This window comes from Pleurodeles waltl, chromosome 12 (assembly GCF_031143425.1).
Source record: "Pleurodeles waltl isolate 20211129_DDA chromosome 12, aPleWal1.hap1.20221129, whole genome shotgun sequence".
Taxonomy (NCBI): Eukaryota; Metazoa; Chordata; class Amphibia; order Caudata; family Salamandridae; genus Pleurodeles; species Pleurodeles waltl.
In genome coordinates, this window is record NC_090451.1 from 222079960 (window position 1) to 222098335 (window position 18376).

General features: G+C 43.2%; 1 protein-coding gene across 6 annotated transcripts in view; it reads right to left on the reverse strand.

The window, feature by feature from the left end:
* The window catches only part of TERF2 (telomeric repeat binding factor 2), a 271686-nt gene extending 255397 nt beyond the window's left edge, over nucleotides 1-16289 (reverse strand). For all 6 annotated transcript variants that reach the window (XM_069216855.1, XM_069216859.1, XM_069216858.1 and 3 more), the window contains exons 1-2: nucleotides 16049-16289; nucleotides 5489-5584 (exon numbers count right to left, since the gene is read on the reverse strand). In XM_069216855.1, coding sequence (XP_069072956.1) covers nucleotides 5489-5584; nucleotides 16049-16205 — 253 coding nt within the window. In that variant the 5' untranslated portion in view covers nucleotides 16206-16289. The remainder of the gene's footprint in view (nucleotides 1-5488; nucleotides 5585-16048) is intronic.
* Nucleotides 16290-18376: the final 2087 nt, after the last annotated feature.

The window sequence follows — 18376 nt, forward strand, 5'->3', positions numbered from 1 at the left end:
GTTGCCCACGACCTGATAGCCTTTCCTCTTTTCTTTTTCTGTTGAGTTCTTACCGAGTTGTGCTTATATGGGTGACAGATGCTTCTGGGGTGAAAGTATTGGAAGGGGTGGGAGTTGGGGGAGGGAATGTAAGATGTTAAGCAATTTGTTCCTGTTGTTTGTGTTAGTAGATGTTCGACACATTTACTCTGGCAGGCAAGCAACTGGGAACACGCACCGTCAACAGACAGACATGCTCTTATGGCTACAGATGCCACTACAGGGCCTTGCAGACTTAACAATGAGTGAAGCACTGACCATGTCACCGGCCCCCCCCCCCTCCAGTAGCAGGTTATTTAACAAGCTACCTGCAATGACCCAACCATTTCAGATTATGTCCTGGAATGGTCTCCTGGACAAGATAAAACATGCCGTGGTCTTCACATTTGTCCACTGACATGGCTCAGATGTACTGATGTTGCACGAGACACACCTGGTGGGAGAGCGCTGCCCTTTCCTGACCCGGTGAGAATACAACAGTGTTTATCACACTGGTTTCACTAGGGGACCCAGTGGGGTGGCTGTCTTATTGCGATGCTCCTTTCTGATGGTGGTTGACAAGGTCATCAGGGACAACCAAGAGACGGTAGAGGGGCACACAATTAATTTGGTGAGTGTGTATGCCCCTCCACTGGCAGTACAGACTTGCTTATGGGATCTCCCAAAAATACTTTTAGAACTCCCCCACGGGCAGACACTGATAGGGGGTGACTTTAATACAGTCCTTGACCCTGAGAGGGACACATCAGGTGCACCATCTACTTCCCGACGCGCAGCACCACGACACATATCAGACTAGCTCACATCTCTATGATTGAGTGATGTATGGAGAATGTGGCATCCACGAGCCCAACAATTTACACGTACCTCAGCGGCTCACAGCACAGAGTAGAATACATTTTATCGTAGCTCCAGCTGGAGAGTGTAGTTCCATTGCAGATATCCAAATCCTGCTGAGAGGCATATCTGATTGTGCCCGCTTTGTGGCATGCACAGCGTCTGCTGAGAGAGAGGCCCGTCCCCTGTGATGTCTTAACGCCTGGCATCTGCAAAGCAAAGCCTGCACTCGCTATCTGTAAACTGAATTCCAGACATATTTTAATATTAACAATGGCACCATCTTGTCACCAGGAACTCTCTCTGTGGCCAGTAAGGGAGTGATCTGAGGTTTTGCCAAAGGATTTGTGTGCTCGCAGGATTATTCCCGAAATTGAAGACCTATGGGGCAACATGGCATCTACCCTCTCGAAATATCTGGAGCATTTCTTGAGTACTGTTGACCCCTCTATACTGCCTCACCGGCGGATTACCCTGAATACTAGGGTCAGTTTCTCAAAGACATCTCCCTTCCCAGGCTGCCTCTTGTTGAGAAAGAAATTTGGGATGAACCCGTTTCCGATATGGAAATCCAGAAGGCTATCACAGCTTTAGCCCCCGGGAAAACTCCAAGACCCGACGGCCTTCCAGCCAAATACTATACAAAATCCTGCACCATCCTGACACCCAGACTTCTCGCCTTGTATGGAGAGGCGGGCGGCACGGGTGCATTTCCCCCTGGAGATGGACATGGCCACTAAAGTAGTAATCCCTAAGACCCAGCCTCCATCCCGGACAAGCCGGACTATTGTCCCATTTTGCTTATAAAAGGAGAAGTTAAAAACCTTGCCACTATCTTGGCTGCCAGTTTCGATCGAGTCTTATCTCTCCTGGTACACCCAGACCAATGTGGGTTTATGGAGCCCTGCAGCATGAGCCATTGTATCTGCCGGCTCCCGGTGGCCCTGACTCACCGTTTACCTTGGAATCTTGCCTTATTTTTGGTGGACTTCAAGAAGGCATTCGACTCTGTGGGTTTGAGCTACCTATATCTGGTGTTAAAGTGAGCTGGGCTGGGTCCACGTTTCAGCAGGCTGGTACAGGCACTATACGTTGGCCCCAGGGCATGGGTGCTGATTAATGGTACTCTGTCACAGGCCTTTCCCATATGCCATGGCACACACCAAGGTTGTCCACTGCACCCCACCCCACCCCCAATTCGCCCTGGCACCTAGTTAGGGCGGATCCTCTGTTTCGGGGCTGGAGTTGGAACAGTGACCATGACGATCGCATAGCGCTTTATGTGGACGATGTTCTCATCTACTTGGCAAACCTTGTGTACAGTGGCCAATGCAGACTACACCTATTGTAGTGCTTCGAGGATGCCTCAGGCCTCCGAGTGAACCCTTTGAAATCTGTAATAGTGCCCCTGTCGTCATCACAAGACTGCTTTGCCTGGCAGGACATAATGCCCATGAGGCGACTATGTTTTAAATATCTTGGCATTTGGGTGACACTGCTTTCTGACCTGGGCACTGAATCTGCAACCAATAACACTATATGAGACTACGGTTTTGATGAAATAGCGCTCTCTTCCGTTGAGCGTTTTAGGTCGCAGAGCACTTTTTAAAATAATGATCCCCCACGTATATCCTACAGAACCTATTGTTTTCACTGCCGCGCTCATGGTTCCGTTATATTGATATGACAATAACATCCTTTCTTTGGCAGGGAGTGAGACATAACATAGCATAGCATTACTGCAATGCTAGTGAGGCCCCATACGATGGAGGGCTGGGCATGACCAACCTCTATCTGTACTACTTAGCAACTCAACTACTAGTCATAAATGATTGGTTCATAAGGGGGTGGTCGGACCCAGCATACAAGCTAGAGCTTAACACTCTGGACTTCTCTAAAATACTGGACACACTGTATGGATCACCGATCCTCAAAGATTTAGACCCGGGGACCAAAATTGTGTTTTTGGCATGGCGGGCAGCTTTGCGAGACACTCGGTGGGCGAGCACTCTGGCCTAGCAAACCTGTCTCTGGAGAGGTACCTGGTTATGAGAGACAGCGGCGAGGGTTCAATAGATGGGATCAACTGGGAATTTCACACCTGGGAGATGTATGGCAGGGGCACATCTGTGTTCCTTCGGAGACCTACCAACCTACCACCTTGCACGCTCACAATTCTATAAATAGCTACAACGTTGCCATGCGCTTAGAGGCACATATCACAGATAGTACTCTAATACCAGAACATAGCCAGCAAGAGCCTAAATTACTCAAGGGGACAATGAGGAAGGGTGGAGTGTCCCAGATATATAGAATGCTATGGGACCTGGCCCATGTAAGGGTCAGATGGGAGGGTTGGGTGAGACCACTGGAGGAGGAAGACTTGCGAGACGCCTTAAAGGCACCGCAGCTTATCTCTATATCTTCCCGCTTGCGATTCATACAAACATATACTATCTATATAGAGTGTGCCTCCCCCCACGAGACTGCACTGAGCGGGACTTCTGGCAAGCCCAGCATGCCCCAAATGTGATGCAACACCAGCAGATTTTTACCGTATGGTATGATCATGTCTCATATAAAGAGTTAGTTTACTAAGTTATTGACAAAGCTTTCAGAGTATTCAATGCCTTCAAATTAATAAAAAATGTTTATCAAAACATAAGACTAAGGACCTCACTAAGAGTTTCTGGCATATCCAAAAGCTGCCCAAACACAGATTATGAGGTGTGCATAACGTCCACACTCTTTATGACTTTCTAGCACATGTTACTCTAGGGATACCCTTTAGCTATTTGTGTGGGCAAAAGCTGTACGTAATGGGGAAAAAGTGCAAATTTGGAGTGTGATATATGACACCTGTATGTTATTTCCCATTACGATCTCATTATGGATCTATTTCAAAATGTGGTATCGCCATTGGGTAATACAAAATGGTGCATTACTGATGCCAACATTGTTGGGAAACTGGATTGGACAGCTCTGCGGTCTAGCCTCTCACATTTTGGAATAGGAATTTCATGTGCACAAATCTACCCACATTAACTGAAGTTCATCACCCAATATACCTAACATTATTTTAAGATCACTGGCAGTAGCAGAGATCACAAGACTAACTGCTTACTGCATGCCTAAAAAGTGAGATATGGGACCTGGCGTCAAAAGAGAGACAACAAAGCCTCACTAGCTACAATAAACTGCCTTTGTATGGCTCGGTTACACAAATTACATAATTAACATCCAGCATCACCAGATTAAGATCTAAAAACAGGATGACAACTGAGTAAAAGGACGTGGGAGCGCACACCAAATTGCAATAGCAAAGCGAAAACTGAAAATATGTAACTCAAATGGTGTAACTCCCTTTATGCATAGGATGTGAAACTGCTATTGATGAATTTGAATTTAGAAACAATTGTATCTATGTCCTGCTGCACAAAAATACGGGACTAAGCACACCAATGCAAAATATCTAAACTACCTAGAATGCTTTAAAAGCGTCATAGTTTGACTTATGAAGAAAAAAAAAAACATACCTTTCTTATCCTCTCATCTACTGCCATGTATTCAACTCAACTGTTCAAAAACAGTTGAGGACATGTTTTTCTTACCAGCTTGCTGTTTGTTTATCCTTTAACTAGTTCAACCCATTGCAATATGGTATTACCCAACTCCACTTCACAAAGATGTCCCTAATGCATGCAACCTCCAAACCTCTAAATCACAATCATCTCTTCCATTGTTACCCTCTTCAATTTCACTAGTGTCTTCAACACTATGACCAAGTATACTAGTGCAGCACTTGAAAGATTCTCAGCTCATCTCTCCAACCACTTGTTATGTTTCCAGGCTTTTACATAATGGACATCCTACAACTGTATCAGTATGTCCTCCCCTACACGACTGGGTGCTCTTGTTTTCACATCCACACTACGCCTCCTTAGTTGGTATTTGAATTTCAACACGAGGACCTTCGAGAGGTACTACCAACATCATTCCACCTTCATCAAGCAGAAAGGCACTTTGCCAAACACAGTGCCTAATATAAACCAATCCCCCTAGAGTTCAAATCAATAAATTATCATACAGCCAGACTGAGCTACTGGCACATCACACCCTAGCTTTCTCTTTACATTCAAGTCACATCACTCTTTTTGGGGCTGTCAAAATCTTCCATACTCACTCAATGTTTTTTAAATATTCCCATGGAGCGGCCTTCTCAGCCAAGGCTGACCAGACTTTCACCGTCCACAGTTTATGAGCGCCCCTATGTCCACGGCTTCATTATGAAAAACACAGCCGGTTGTTTCCTCCTTGACTTAGTTCTATCCGGCTTATTCTCCTTAAATAGTAACTTGCTTGTGTACTAGCAGAAATATGTATTTTTCAATACGTTTCTCTTTGTGTTCTGAACAGTTTATTTCATTCTAATTCTTTATCAGCATTTATCTACATATAAATTACACCTGAAAATGTTTATGCTCTTCTGTACAGCATTTTTTAATGGTTCAATACACAAACTGTAAAACAAAAAGGAATGAACTGAAAAGAAAATATGCTATATTTATCACCTTTGTGCTTCCGAACGTACATAGAACGGCATATGACTCACCTGGGTTTTCTCCTTCCTCAACTCTGGAGAGACATTGCATTATTCGCATCTGCTTGGAGACTTGTGGCAAGGAGTCACAAGGGCGTTCAATCACAGCTGACAAAAGATGAAATCATACAAATATATAAATGTAAAGTTTATTTATTCATCAGCTATAAATTAATAGGTAGACATGCAAATTAACATCCCCTAGTGAAACTGGGCTACATCTTCCCTGAAAGGCAATTTTTAATAAATCACATCTCACTGATGAATCATTGTTTCAGAGCCCGCTATCTTCCAATGTTAAAAAAAAAAAAAAAAAATCAGAGAACCTCATTTGGAACTCCAAATTCTGAAATGGAGCAGCCACACCTGAATCTCTTACAATATTGGAATTCCATTCAGATCAACCATTACTCACTTCCCTGTGAGGAACAATTGTATGTTTTAAGTCGGAGCAGAGAAACTGAACTCTACCCTGGAACCAATGTACTCACAGCTTTGTTGTGGCTTACATGCAACATGCAGAGAATTATAAAGCCCTCAAAAATATATCTGTGTCAGCACTTGCGGGAAAATATGTTCTCATTCAAAATGTGATAGGCCTCTAGGACTCTCACGTCCCTGCAGAAATTTGTCAGTGCATGCAGGCCATCTATTCCTATTACCTCATTTACCAGATGTGAGGAATTCCTTTTGGAATGCTCAACCCTCAGATGATATCTAAGGGAGCAATGCACTGCAGAGATGTTTCAAGAAATGGAAAAGTAGGCATGGAAGAAAAAAGTGTCTACTATTGGAAGCATGGAACAGGATATTTCACTATGTAGTACGATTGCTTATGATGGTCTAGAGGTTGCGACCTGTTACAAGTCTCACAGCCCCAGTGCCTGATTTATAAAATAAGACACCCTGGATGCTCCTAGTGCTGTACAACCACAGAAAACAGCCACTCAAACATCACCTTGATTAATAAACCAGTGAAGGTCTGCCTCAAGCATGAATTGTGTAACATCAGACACTCAGAATCTTAATAACAGACTAACAGCATCGCCTCTCTCAACCAACCATAAGGTAGTAAGGACATGAGTCAACAAAACTAGAAGTTAATCCATCACAAAGATACTCGACTCTGGAACTAGTACAGCTTGTGTAGCCGCCAGAATACAGCAATTCACTCCATTGCACTACACACTAACCGCAATTGACCCATCTGAACAAAAATTTGGCAATTTGATCAAAGACCATGACTCCCCCTGTGAACCAACTTGCAGAAACGACCTAGTGCACACTTAGATGTGCAAGACCCATCCTCTGCCCTGTTTGTAATATATGCATACAAATAAAAAACAAATTACAAATGAGGACCGCATGTGGTTTAGGCATAAATTTCACACAGGGGCAAATCTCTGATGCATTAATCATAACTGTTGGTCAAAGTCTCCTAAAGCATTCTAAAGCACCAAAAGGCCAAGTAATTTGCAAACAATGACCCATCAACATAACATATGACCTGCCAAGTATTTATATGCGTAAGTGTTGTCTGGAAGAGAGGAATTTGAAGGGGAGACTGCAGTCTTTGTGTAAGGTGAAATAGGAGTTGTCTTCTGATGATGAAGTTTTAGTGAAAGAAGATCAAGTCCTTTCTCTTGTTGCAGCAACACATAAAAATTGGTAACCCGAGTCATGACAGACACTTTAGAATTTCTAGAACATGTGCAAACATTTCCGGTGGATAGCTATCCAAATGCAAGGGAACAGATTTGCCCAAGAAGGGAGGGACAGGAGTATCAGTAAGAAGCCAGTCATATCAGTGGTAGTATCTTAAACGTCTGAGAAGCTCTTGCCTGGTAAGTTAGCCATTGATTGCATGAGGCCATTTATGATGTTGGTAGGAAATTTCAGTTAGGATATTGACCTGGCGAACCATATTTTTCTTCCTGCCACTATCCTCACCAGGAGCGGCAAGTGGCCTGACATACCCCTAGCCACGTATTCCCCTGATTCTTTGCATGGGAACTCCAGTGAGGGAATAAAGAGACCATGTAATTTGGAGAAGGGTCATCGAAAGGGGAAAATTAAGAATAATGTTTGTCTGTATCATGACTAAACTGCAAAATGTCAGCAAGCAGAAGGGACATTGCAAATCATGCCAGGTTCATTACAATCCCTTTACTGTTCTGCCCCTCCATCCATTGCACTAGATAGAACACAGCTGAAGTCCCCCCCCATTTTGTGGGTAGAGGTTGGGCTTCCAGATTCTCTCACTAATCCTATGGAGTGTTTTTAGGATTGTACATTCCTGACTGCCCCACTTTCCAATGACTCACAGCACCCATTCTGATCTGTCCTACCCTTATACACAATATCTTTTTTTTTTTTCACCAAGTATAGCCATCCTTCATGCACCTAAAGCATAGCCTGCATTTTCAACGTTAAGTACTTTCCTCCCCCCAGGACCCAAAACGCATCTACATCAAGTGTGTTTTCTAGAGGAGGGCCTAGAGTGGACCTTACCTCATGGGGGACTGGGAGATTCCCCCTCCCTCTTTAATCCTGTATCCCAGGCTGTTTGCATTTTAGAAGATTTAATTCCCAATCTCTTAAACTATGACCTCTATTGGCATTGTGAGCTTGTAGCCTGGTCCCTCTAGTCACCTTTTCCCCTACCACAATAACTGGCCTGATCAGAACACCATACAGTGTACACCCTCACTCCCATTTTTCATGCTAGACCCCTGTAACTTTAACAGACGTAAGTGAAAAACAATTAACTATTTCCCTCCACATCTGTGACTGCAACTTTCGCACACAATACTCTTCAATAATGCTGGTACCTCAAAGAAGGAAGGGCCTGTTGCACCACCATTTCTCCACTAACTTAGCGTTAAGACTACATGCAACATACTCATCCCCCAACTAGTAAAGTTAATTAGGCAGAGGTGGATACTCAAACTCCACCACTCTCTTTCCACTAGTCCATTTCTCATTAAACACACTGAGAGGAACAATGCCTAGACCTGTGCCTATTGACCCCCTCCCACCCCCACCTTAGTGGTCAAATGGGGAAAAAGTGGTGAGGAAGAAGAGCTCCCTGGGGCCTCCCTTTATCAGTATTTCCAACATCCCTCTTCCAGTTCAGTATTCACCAGGTTTCTATGCAGCTGTTCTGGATCCAAAGCATTCCCTTTAGTCTCTATGTTTTTTCTAGTTCTCCTCCAGGGGTCTTCCCAGGCCACATCCAGATTGCTATCTTCTCGTAGACCTTTGCTAGCTTTACTTTGGTTGAAACTCCTGCATCTCACTTTACCCTACCCCCAGTGATTCTCTGGGCTCTAGGCTCTTGTCCTGCGATCTGTTTGAGGCTCATCAAGAGTCTTGCACTCTCGCTACTCCTGCTTGCCCGCGACCCCAACTTCTTGCCGCGCGTTGGAAGTGTTGTGGAGTGTGCGGACGCCTGAGAGGCTGATCACTAAGCTGTATGGCAGTACGCAGGGGCAAGGAGAGGGGACGGGGCTGTCTGTAAGGATTAAATGGGTGTAGGATGTGGGTGAGAACATCGCAGAAGATGTTTGGAGGATGTGCTGGACGCATATGAAGGAGTTGTCACCAAACTATAGATTACGCCTTAAACATTTTAAGTTTTTGCACCGTCTGTACTACACCCTCAGAAGTTTATGTGCTATGGGGCTGCGAACGGATGATACCTGTGCAAGATGCCGGGCCCCTGCTGCTGATTTTATGCACTTGGCGTGGACCTGTCCGGCAGTATGTGCCTATTGGGGAAAGGTCTTTCGTGTTCTTTCTGAGATGATTGGGCTGGAGATTCCTCCATCTCCCCTGATGGCGCTGCTGGGAGGGGTGAATGAGGTGCAAACTACAGTGTGGCGCCTGGTTGGCATGATGTTATTGTTAGCTAAGCGCAGGGTGGCAATCTGTTGGGGCCGGGCTCGGTCCCCCCAGATATCGGATTGGCTGCGAGATGCCACTTTTTGCCAGGAACAATTAATAAATTACTGGGAGCTGACTCCGGTTGGCTCCAGGCCGCGAGACATCTGGGCACCGCCTCAATCCTATCTTGAATCTGCGTCTGTCTGAAGAGCCTGCTGCGGATGGGTATGTTGAGGTGATGAGTGCCGCTCACTCTACAGTGGGATAAGGTTGTACAGAATGGTTGCAGAGAATTGTGCTTGCTCCTCCCAGCCTTCTCTCTCCTTTTATTTTTGAAGTTTCTGTTTTCTTTTTTCTCCGAAGATAGATTAAAGTAGCTGACTGATCTATTACTGTAAGGACCAAGGTGGCATTTCATTTTATGTTGTATGTTGTTTACATAAAACTATAAACAAATAAATAAAAAAAGAGTCTTGCACTCTCACCTCCCTGTCCAACAGTGCTTATGGTCCTCCAAAGAAGTAGGTTTTCTACTGAAAAATCACTTTCAATTCAGCTAAGAAGTCTATATTCCATGAGCATGCCTCAGCTTTTTCTTTAGGTCATCAATTGTTTACAGCTACGTGTGTAGCCACTTGATGTAGTCTAGGAGTAACATCACATGAAAGGATTTATGTTGCATTTGTCCCACTCGTCTTTCCATTGTTCGAACCACATCTCTGTGCCTGCAGTTGAAGAGTTTGGTGAAGTCAGGGTTGGGTGGTGCTCCTTCAGGAGGGCTAGCTGTCAGCACTCTGAGCGCCCTCAAAATCACATCTCAGGCAGAGATGTCTTCAGCCAACGCAACATGCAGAGCGAGGGCTACGGGAACAATTTGGGTTGATTTACCTTTGCCCCTTCCTTCAGGCATGTTCCTATGCATCCTCTAATAACTCTTACAGCATTCTAAATGTACTCCACAGTTGCAAAACTGAGGTCATTGGGCCATTCATTGTATTATCCAGATCTGAGACTCTCCCTTCCTTCTCTATTACCCTGACAAACACAATGCGGAGGTCAGGCTCAACAGCACCAAGTTTACTCCCACCAAATCTATTTTGGCTTTAGGTTTGTGCATGGTATGTTTATCGCTTGAAAATATCTCCACTGTTGATGAGCCCATCTCTGCCATCTATGGGTTCCCTCAGGTTGATGCACCCCCTTTTACAAGTTGTTTCTTCATATTGAGTGTTCAATATTTGCTTTGCTTTCGTTGGACAAAAGGGCTGCCCCCAGCCCTTAACCATTGTTTCTTTTCAAGTGGTTGGTTCCTTTGCCCCTCAAAGAAGTGAATACCAATGAAGGATGCCCTACTCCTGAACATTGCCCCTATCAATCCAGTTCAACCCAGAGTGCACATCCCTGCTAACCTCAAGGCGCCCTTTGCGTGCAAGCTGGACCTATCCTTCCTGCGATGTCCCAGGGCAGTTACTCAGTGATTTATCTATCAACTTATCTTGCAGCTACTCAAACTCACCCTTTGATGCTAACTCGTGTAATCCTACAAGACACTAGTTCACGCTCTAATTTGTTTGTCTTTTGACTCTCAGATTAGAATGTATGCCCCTCTGTCACATGTTAACAGTCTTACCAAAATGTGACTCCAACCTTTTGAATGCCTTTCTATAGACATTACCAAACAGACTGCTTGGTCCTTAGTCAAAAGCAGCCTTCGGAAAGACATGTAGACCTCTGTGCCCAATACATTTATCAACAATGTCCCTATTCTACTCACCCTAAAACCCACACCACATAAAAGGCACTAGAAAAGTTTCAAAATCCTTGAAACGTTACTCACACTGTATTAAAACAGCCCTGTGGCAAGTCAGAAAATCTGTAAGAGCTGTGACAAACTGTACCGTGCTACCCAATGCTTTACTCCAGCGCTACCAAAACAAGGGTAAAATTGTACATGAGCTCCCAACGGTCCCACAGTAATGGTATGTGGTACAGAGTGCACACACAAAAAGTATGCAAGAATTCTCTTACAAAAAATACATTTCCTAAGAGAATAAAATACAAAATCAGAACTATCATGCCCATCTGTAAAAATAGTTCTGCATTTCAATATTCAAACATCTCCACCCCTAAGCCCCCCTAATCAAAGAGTAATGGACTGATTTAGATTTTGGCGGACGGGTTTCTCTGTCACAACGGGGATGGATATCCTGTCCGCCAAAATCTAAATCCCATAGAATATAATGAGATTTCAATTTTGGATGATGGGAAATCTGTCCTCGTTGTGACAAAGTAACCAGTCCACCAATTTCAAAATCAGGCCCTAAGTCAAAAGGCAACTGATGCAGGAAGGAGTATAATGGCATTATAGAACCTTTCATCCAATGTCCCCAGAGAACTCAGCAACATACCCATATCAACGCAAAGGTACAGGATGTAGGTCTTCCAGACACAGTGAAAAGCATTGTTCAGAGTAGGATGTAGGTGCAACATTGTCCAGGTCTAAAGGTAAATTCTCTAAACACAGTATTAAGTGCATTTCAGAGGGGTATGTGGGTCCAACTGGCACACACATCACACTGCCAAAGTAACCACTGGCATGGAGTCCTACCTGAATGCAGATCTATTGTATGCCTAGATCGCCCTGTTTGTCCAACCATGCCTTAAACCAAAGAAGATACTCTAAACATCAAATGAAAGCTTCAATCGTGATGTGTTTCGGGCAGTGTTGCCCTCCAACAATTAATGCAACCACAGGACTGAGAATGTAAGCCCAATAAAGCCCCCCACAAATCAGGCAGGAATGTGCATGCCCTAAGCAAACTGTAGGTTCATACAGTGACCCTCTACTCTATGTACAAATTTCACCAAGCCTCCGCATTAGCAAGCAAAACATAGCAACATTCCTGAGAGGAACAACGTTATTTGTGGACACATATAATAGTGCAGGGATGCAGGTACAAGTGCATTTTGGAACTATACAGAAGGGGCGGTGTACACTAAACCCCAAAGTAAAAATAAATAAATTACTGTCATAAATCCTGACTCCCATTGTGACATGGTTCAAAGGTTCTGCCACTGTGTTGTACAACCCAGCACTGTATGAGACAGAAATTCCTTGTTAAACACATTATTTAATGTAGGAGAGATGATCTACAAAAAGCTAGTAACAGAGGTGGTTTAACTTGTAGCTGAGGTGTTTATGTAGAAATAAACTACATGCATTATAACTCAGGTATGGAATCTGTTATTGGATGTTAGCATTCATTCCACATTTGCAACAAGCAAATAAATGTGCAGTGTGTAAAACTTTCTTCGTAGCCACATCTTTTAAAGCTTGACACATCCAATGGCAGACTTCACATAAGCAGAAGGCATGTGCTCTCTTCATCCTTTGTGCTCAGTGCATCGCATGGAAAAGTTTATCCATGCTTCTAACAGCAATGAGCATGTTCCTTATCCTATGTCAGCAACAAGCACGATCCTCATCCTGTCTCCACTGCATGCAAAAAGGTGAGCCCTCACTTCTTTACTTGCTGGAAGTAAGTGGCCAAAATCTGTTGTCACTCAGGGGGTCACATTATGGGGCATTTGAGGAAGGGTTTCTGATGCCAATAAACATGACTGCTTCAGCAGCTCTCAGCACAACTTGTACAGGACGATGTACTGGCAACTGCAGAGGTACCTTTTTCATATTAATCAAGTGAGATAGAAAAGGGAAACTATAGCAAGTACTCTAGTTTGACCATATTAAGCAACTGAAAAGAAACAAAACGTCTAACCTACAGTGATTGTGACCCTTGTTATATGAATAGATCAGCAAGACTGACAACATAGATGACCTGCAAGACACATACTAATATGCTTTGATAACTGAACTGGTACTTGAGACCAGAGCCGAAGAGACAAATACATACCTTCGGTAACATTCTTTCTGCTGGATAGTCTATCTAATTATCAATGCATCACCTTTAGAACACTCCCAAGAGACAGACTGGATTTGAAGAGTTTTCTCAACAATGCTCCTGCACGACAGTAGATGCTGCCTATGGTTACACTGATGCCAGGCCACACCGGAAGCTACCGAGCAGAGTTGCATATAAGCGCTACCTCTGAGTGCTGACAGATTCTTTATACTTCATCTTACTACACTTTCAAACATGGATCGCTTCTACAAATTGTTAAGGAGTGTAAAGATCGCCAACATGGAACCTTATTAATTAATACAGATTATGGGACCTTATTTATTGAGATAGATGTGTGTAGCACAGGACCACAACCGGCAGAGTTCTATACAAGATTGTCAGGAATAAGAGATTAAATACAATGATGTATCCAGCATGGGTGAATGGATGTACAGATATGAAGGGAACCTCTAAGGACAATGTCTAGTGAATTAGAGAGAAAATTAAAATTAAAAACGGGAAATAAATCTAGGACAGTAGAAGGGAAATAGAAGTAAAAGACTTGGTGAGTATAAGATAAACAGAGTCATAGAGATCAATCAACATATATTCTGTTTCTCTGCGAGTAATTATATTGTTCACCAATAGAATCAAAATGAAAGATTTAAAACTTTGGAACTTAAATACAGTAAAATTGTGGATGTTGTTAATTAATAATTCATATTTGAAAGATTACGTATAGTGTAAGATTTGTTGGTTGTAGTTTTTACCCCTAGTCCAACTTATGTAAAGCTTAGTAACATGTAGTGGTGGAAAACAGGAGTCAGATTTTATTAAATTTACCAAATTATTTCCAAGGCAACACACGCTTTAAAAATCACATCGGGGTTATTAGGCAGAAGGTGTCTGGTATTTCAACATAGATAATAGACGTTACAGCACCTTAAGAGTGTTCTGTGGAAGGTAGAATGTCTTGAGATAAACATGAGGTTACATGGAGTGTGGAGGAGAGGATCTTGACGCGTCAGATCAGGCATGTTTGTAAGGCTTTCCATGACAATCAGACGATTTTTATGAGGCATATCAGGCGATACCGATAGAGGAGTTATAGAACCTACATTTCCTTCAGTGGTGATAAGTATATGAAAAGCAACATATCACTAAGAAAGACTAGGTAACTATTCAGGTAAGCTACTGGGCCAGCACAGATTCACAAAAGGTGTTCCTGACAGATACTGGCCCAAAGCTATTGCCAGAAGCCTCTACACTTTGATCTACAGACCGTTTCCATAGCCAGACACAGAGGTGCACCAGAGAGTAGCATGAGGGGTTCACCTCCTAATTAACCTCTCACCAGTGCTCAGATTACATTTGCGGATTTGCTGATCCACTTACTACCAATAGCATGTGTCATCTTCTGGGAAAGCTTGCCAAAATTAGAGAGTTGCAATGTCCCTAACCGTGGATGAGAGGTTACGTCACAGGTGTAGGGACACCAATCATGCCAAGGGTGAGCAAGAAAACGAGTGTTCAAGTACCTTGAGTGTTATGCGTTTGCCATGCTGGATCAGGGATTGTAAATAAACTTTTCTAAATATGGGGCACATTAAGCAGTTGATTCTTCCCTGTAAGACGCACAGAGTTAGTTTTCGCTGCATGAAACCAAAATGGTGGTGCTAGGTTCACATATGTCAAGAATACACGATACACTGCTTATACTTAACATATATACAAAGAGTTTTTACCTTCCCTGGACGGGTTAGCAAAAACTACACCCATATTCACCGACCAAGGCAGGTTCAGATGCACTTTTGTTTGGATGGACAGATCACAACAGTTATGGCACACACGTTCAGGCATAAGTGACATCGCAGGCGGAGTCACGGGAGAAAATTAAAATCTCAAAGTATGTCTAATTAAAAAATAAAAATAAATAACAAGACCAAATAAAACAAGCATATGACCTACAGTGTAGAGCTCTCTTGTGTGCAGTAGTTGCACCCCTTGACTGGAGAGGCTACAACAGAGCTTCAATGGAGTAGCGTTGCCACCTTCCCCAGAGACAAATACCGGCCATTTGTTCACCTTTTTGAAAACTCTACCAAGGCCGAGATATGACAGCTAAACGTAGCTTCGTGTAATATTGCCTGTATTCGTTTTTTAGCATGATATTTCTGTATTTATTTACTTTAAATATGACTCGGATCTTTAAAGCAGCACTAGAAAAGGGTTTAAAGCGCTTTCTTTTTACATTCACTGCTCTAAATATTTACTGATAAGAGGAATATACCGGTGTTCATTAACTTGGGTGGTCTGGGACACTAAACACTGGTTAAATACACACACAAAAAACTAGCCCGGTGCCAACAAGATTACTGCGTTCAGGTCAAGTTCAATGTCACCGGATTGGGTGCGAGAGCCCAAAGCAACCTACAAATGCTGGAGATTAAGGAGACTAGGTTTTAGGAAAAGTGCAACCACGTGTTACATACCACGCCTTCACCAGTTTAAACACTGCCCTCATTTGTCAAACCGTTCAGTGCGGTGACGAGGGTGCAACATACCGTAGCAAGTTTTTCCTAAAGAAATATTATATTGCCCTGCAGCACTAAACCCTTTCTTGCTGCTTTTCTATCTTATAATTCTCATTTTTCGTGCAACCCTTTCAGTCCTAAATTCAACTTTTTTCTGTAACCAGTTTAATTAAATGGCTACTCTGCTGTGTTTTCTCAACACTTTCCCTCCACTAACAGACCACGCCTTCTAAATTAACTCCGCCCCTCACCGGAAAGGACGTTGCGCAGTTGGTGGAAATCCCGGTGTCTCCCTGTTTTGAAGGCGTCTAGCGCACAATGGAAGTAGTACTGTATCAGCCAGCCGTTCACCACCCTTTCTTCCAAGTTTGTCCGCTGTTCCCGTGCAGCCTCCTGACTCCCCGCCATGTCAGAACTACAAAAACCCGCGCAGGGCACTGGGAGAGGAAGTGACGTCACCTGAAAACATAACGTCTATGCGAACGTAGGCACGCCGAAGTACACACAGTTCAATAAACCGAATAGCTGGGTGTATTTGAAGGAGCCGATAAAAAGAAAGATAAAATAGATGTATTTTTGGTTGGGAAAAAAACTGGAGTCTTCTGTTGAAAACGGATGGGTTGGCATCAAATAAATTAGTGTAAACCGGAAATTGTAACTAATGGTTAGGTGGCGGTTTTATAAACAAAACGTGACGAAGTACACAACTGCATGCTGTGGTTTTAGATATATGATATTTACATTTCATACCTGTCCAATTTTTAAAATCACTCAAGGGTGATGGTAAAAAAGCACTTCCACGCAGGTAATTGAGTATCCAATATCCTTTATTTAGAAGCTGCGGGTAACTAAGGAGCCGTGCAGACATCTTCAGCAATCACCAAAGAACCCCCCGACCCCCCTCACTCACAGAATGCTACTCCCCCCTTCCATTCCGCATTGGGGAGGGGGTTTATCAAATATATACTTGTCCCCGGGACATGCTGTCTCATAAATGTATTTGTCGTTTAAAAAAAAAAAATCGACTTGTCCCTTTGGTGCCGTGTAGTGCAGCAACACATTATTGCAGCAATCTCATCATATAAGTGCTCTGATAGCCTCTCTAATTATGTCAGGGTTCATACTATAGTAGGGTTTGAATACTTGCAATTCCCTTTTTTGCACCTTTCAGCAGCTCTGCATCCCGACACTAGAAATAGGGTTAAGCAACAGTCAAAAATTTTCTAGCTTTCGCGTCAAGAATTTTCAATTCTATTAAGGACACGGAGGCGAGGATTATGCTTCTCTCTCAATGCTTTATTTTTCCAGCAGCCAATCACAAGAGAGTAATTAAAACAAAACATATCCCAACATTCAAGGGAAGACGTCATAACCATAGAGATCAGTACTGTATATAAACTACCGAGGATAAAGCACTTCCTCTTTCTTTGCGGATGCTGAACAAAATTCAACAAAACAGTCAATAACCGGATCCAAATGAAATCCAAGAACCACGTAGAAAAAAGGGACCAGGAATCCAACGGAAAACAGCCCGAGACTCCCACGAATGTCCAGGTCCTCATTGTTTCTGTTCAAAACCTAGAGGACACAAACAAAACTAGTCATAGACCACGGAAAAAAGATTATAAACTCTTATACAAAGGGAGGGCATACATTCAAATCACAGTGAAAGTAAAACATAAAAAATACTTAACTCTTAAGTATGTTAATCTCTGTAATCCGGGTGGGATAATCCTCGCCTCCGTGTCCTTAATAGAATTGAAAATTCTTGACGCGAAAGCTAGAAATTTTTTGATTCTATGTCAGGACCGGAGGCTTCGTATTATGCTAGCTCAAAGCTGACTAACCACAATTGACGCAATATCCACAATGGGTTTATAATAGAAAGTCTTAAAAGTAGACTCAGCGGACCAGTCTGCCGCTCTCATAATGTCTTCTAGTCTGGCTCCAAGAGAAAAAGCCTTCGAAGCCATAGCTCCACGGACCGAATGGGCTCCAAAAACGGAGACGTCAATGCCCGCTTCAGACAAAATCCACCTAATCCATCTCGCTAGAGTAGCAGAGGAAACGGGATTAAAAGGTTTATTAAGAGCAATCAAAAGTTGACCCCCGGGGTCTCTCCGGAATCCCTCTGTAGATGCTTCATAAGCCTTCAGGCACTGAACTAAACAAAGTTTAGTATTATGAGGAAAAGAGGGATAGGAGATCGAAGAAGTACCTGTCTTAGTACGACGGGAAATCGAAAAGGAAACTCCAGAAGGAGTAAAACTCCTTCCCGATAGATCCAGAGCTTTAATGTCAGATACTCTTTTACATGAAACAAGACATAGAAGTAAAGTAAGTTTGGCCGACAATTGTTTACAAGATAAGAATTCATTGTCAGGCCAAGAAGAAATAAAAGACAGGACTGCGTTAACATCCCAAAGGGAGGAGTAACGCGGGAGGGGAGGATTAGTAAGCCGGATACCTCTCATCAGTTTACAAACCACAAAGTGTTCTCCTATAGGTTTACCTGACACCGGAACATGGCCCGCCGATATGGCAGATCGATAATTGTTAATAGATCTGTACGCGAGGCC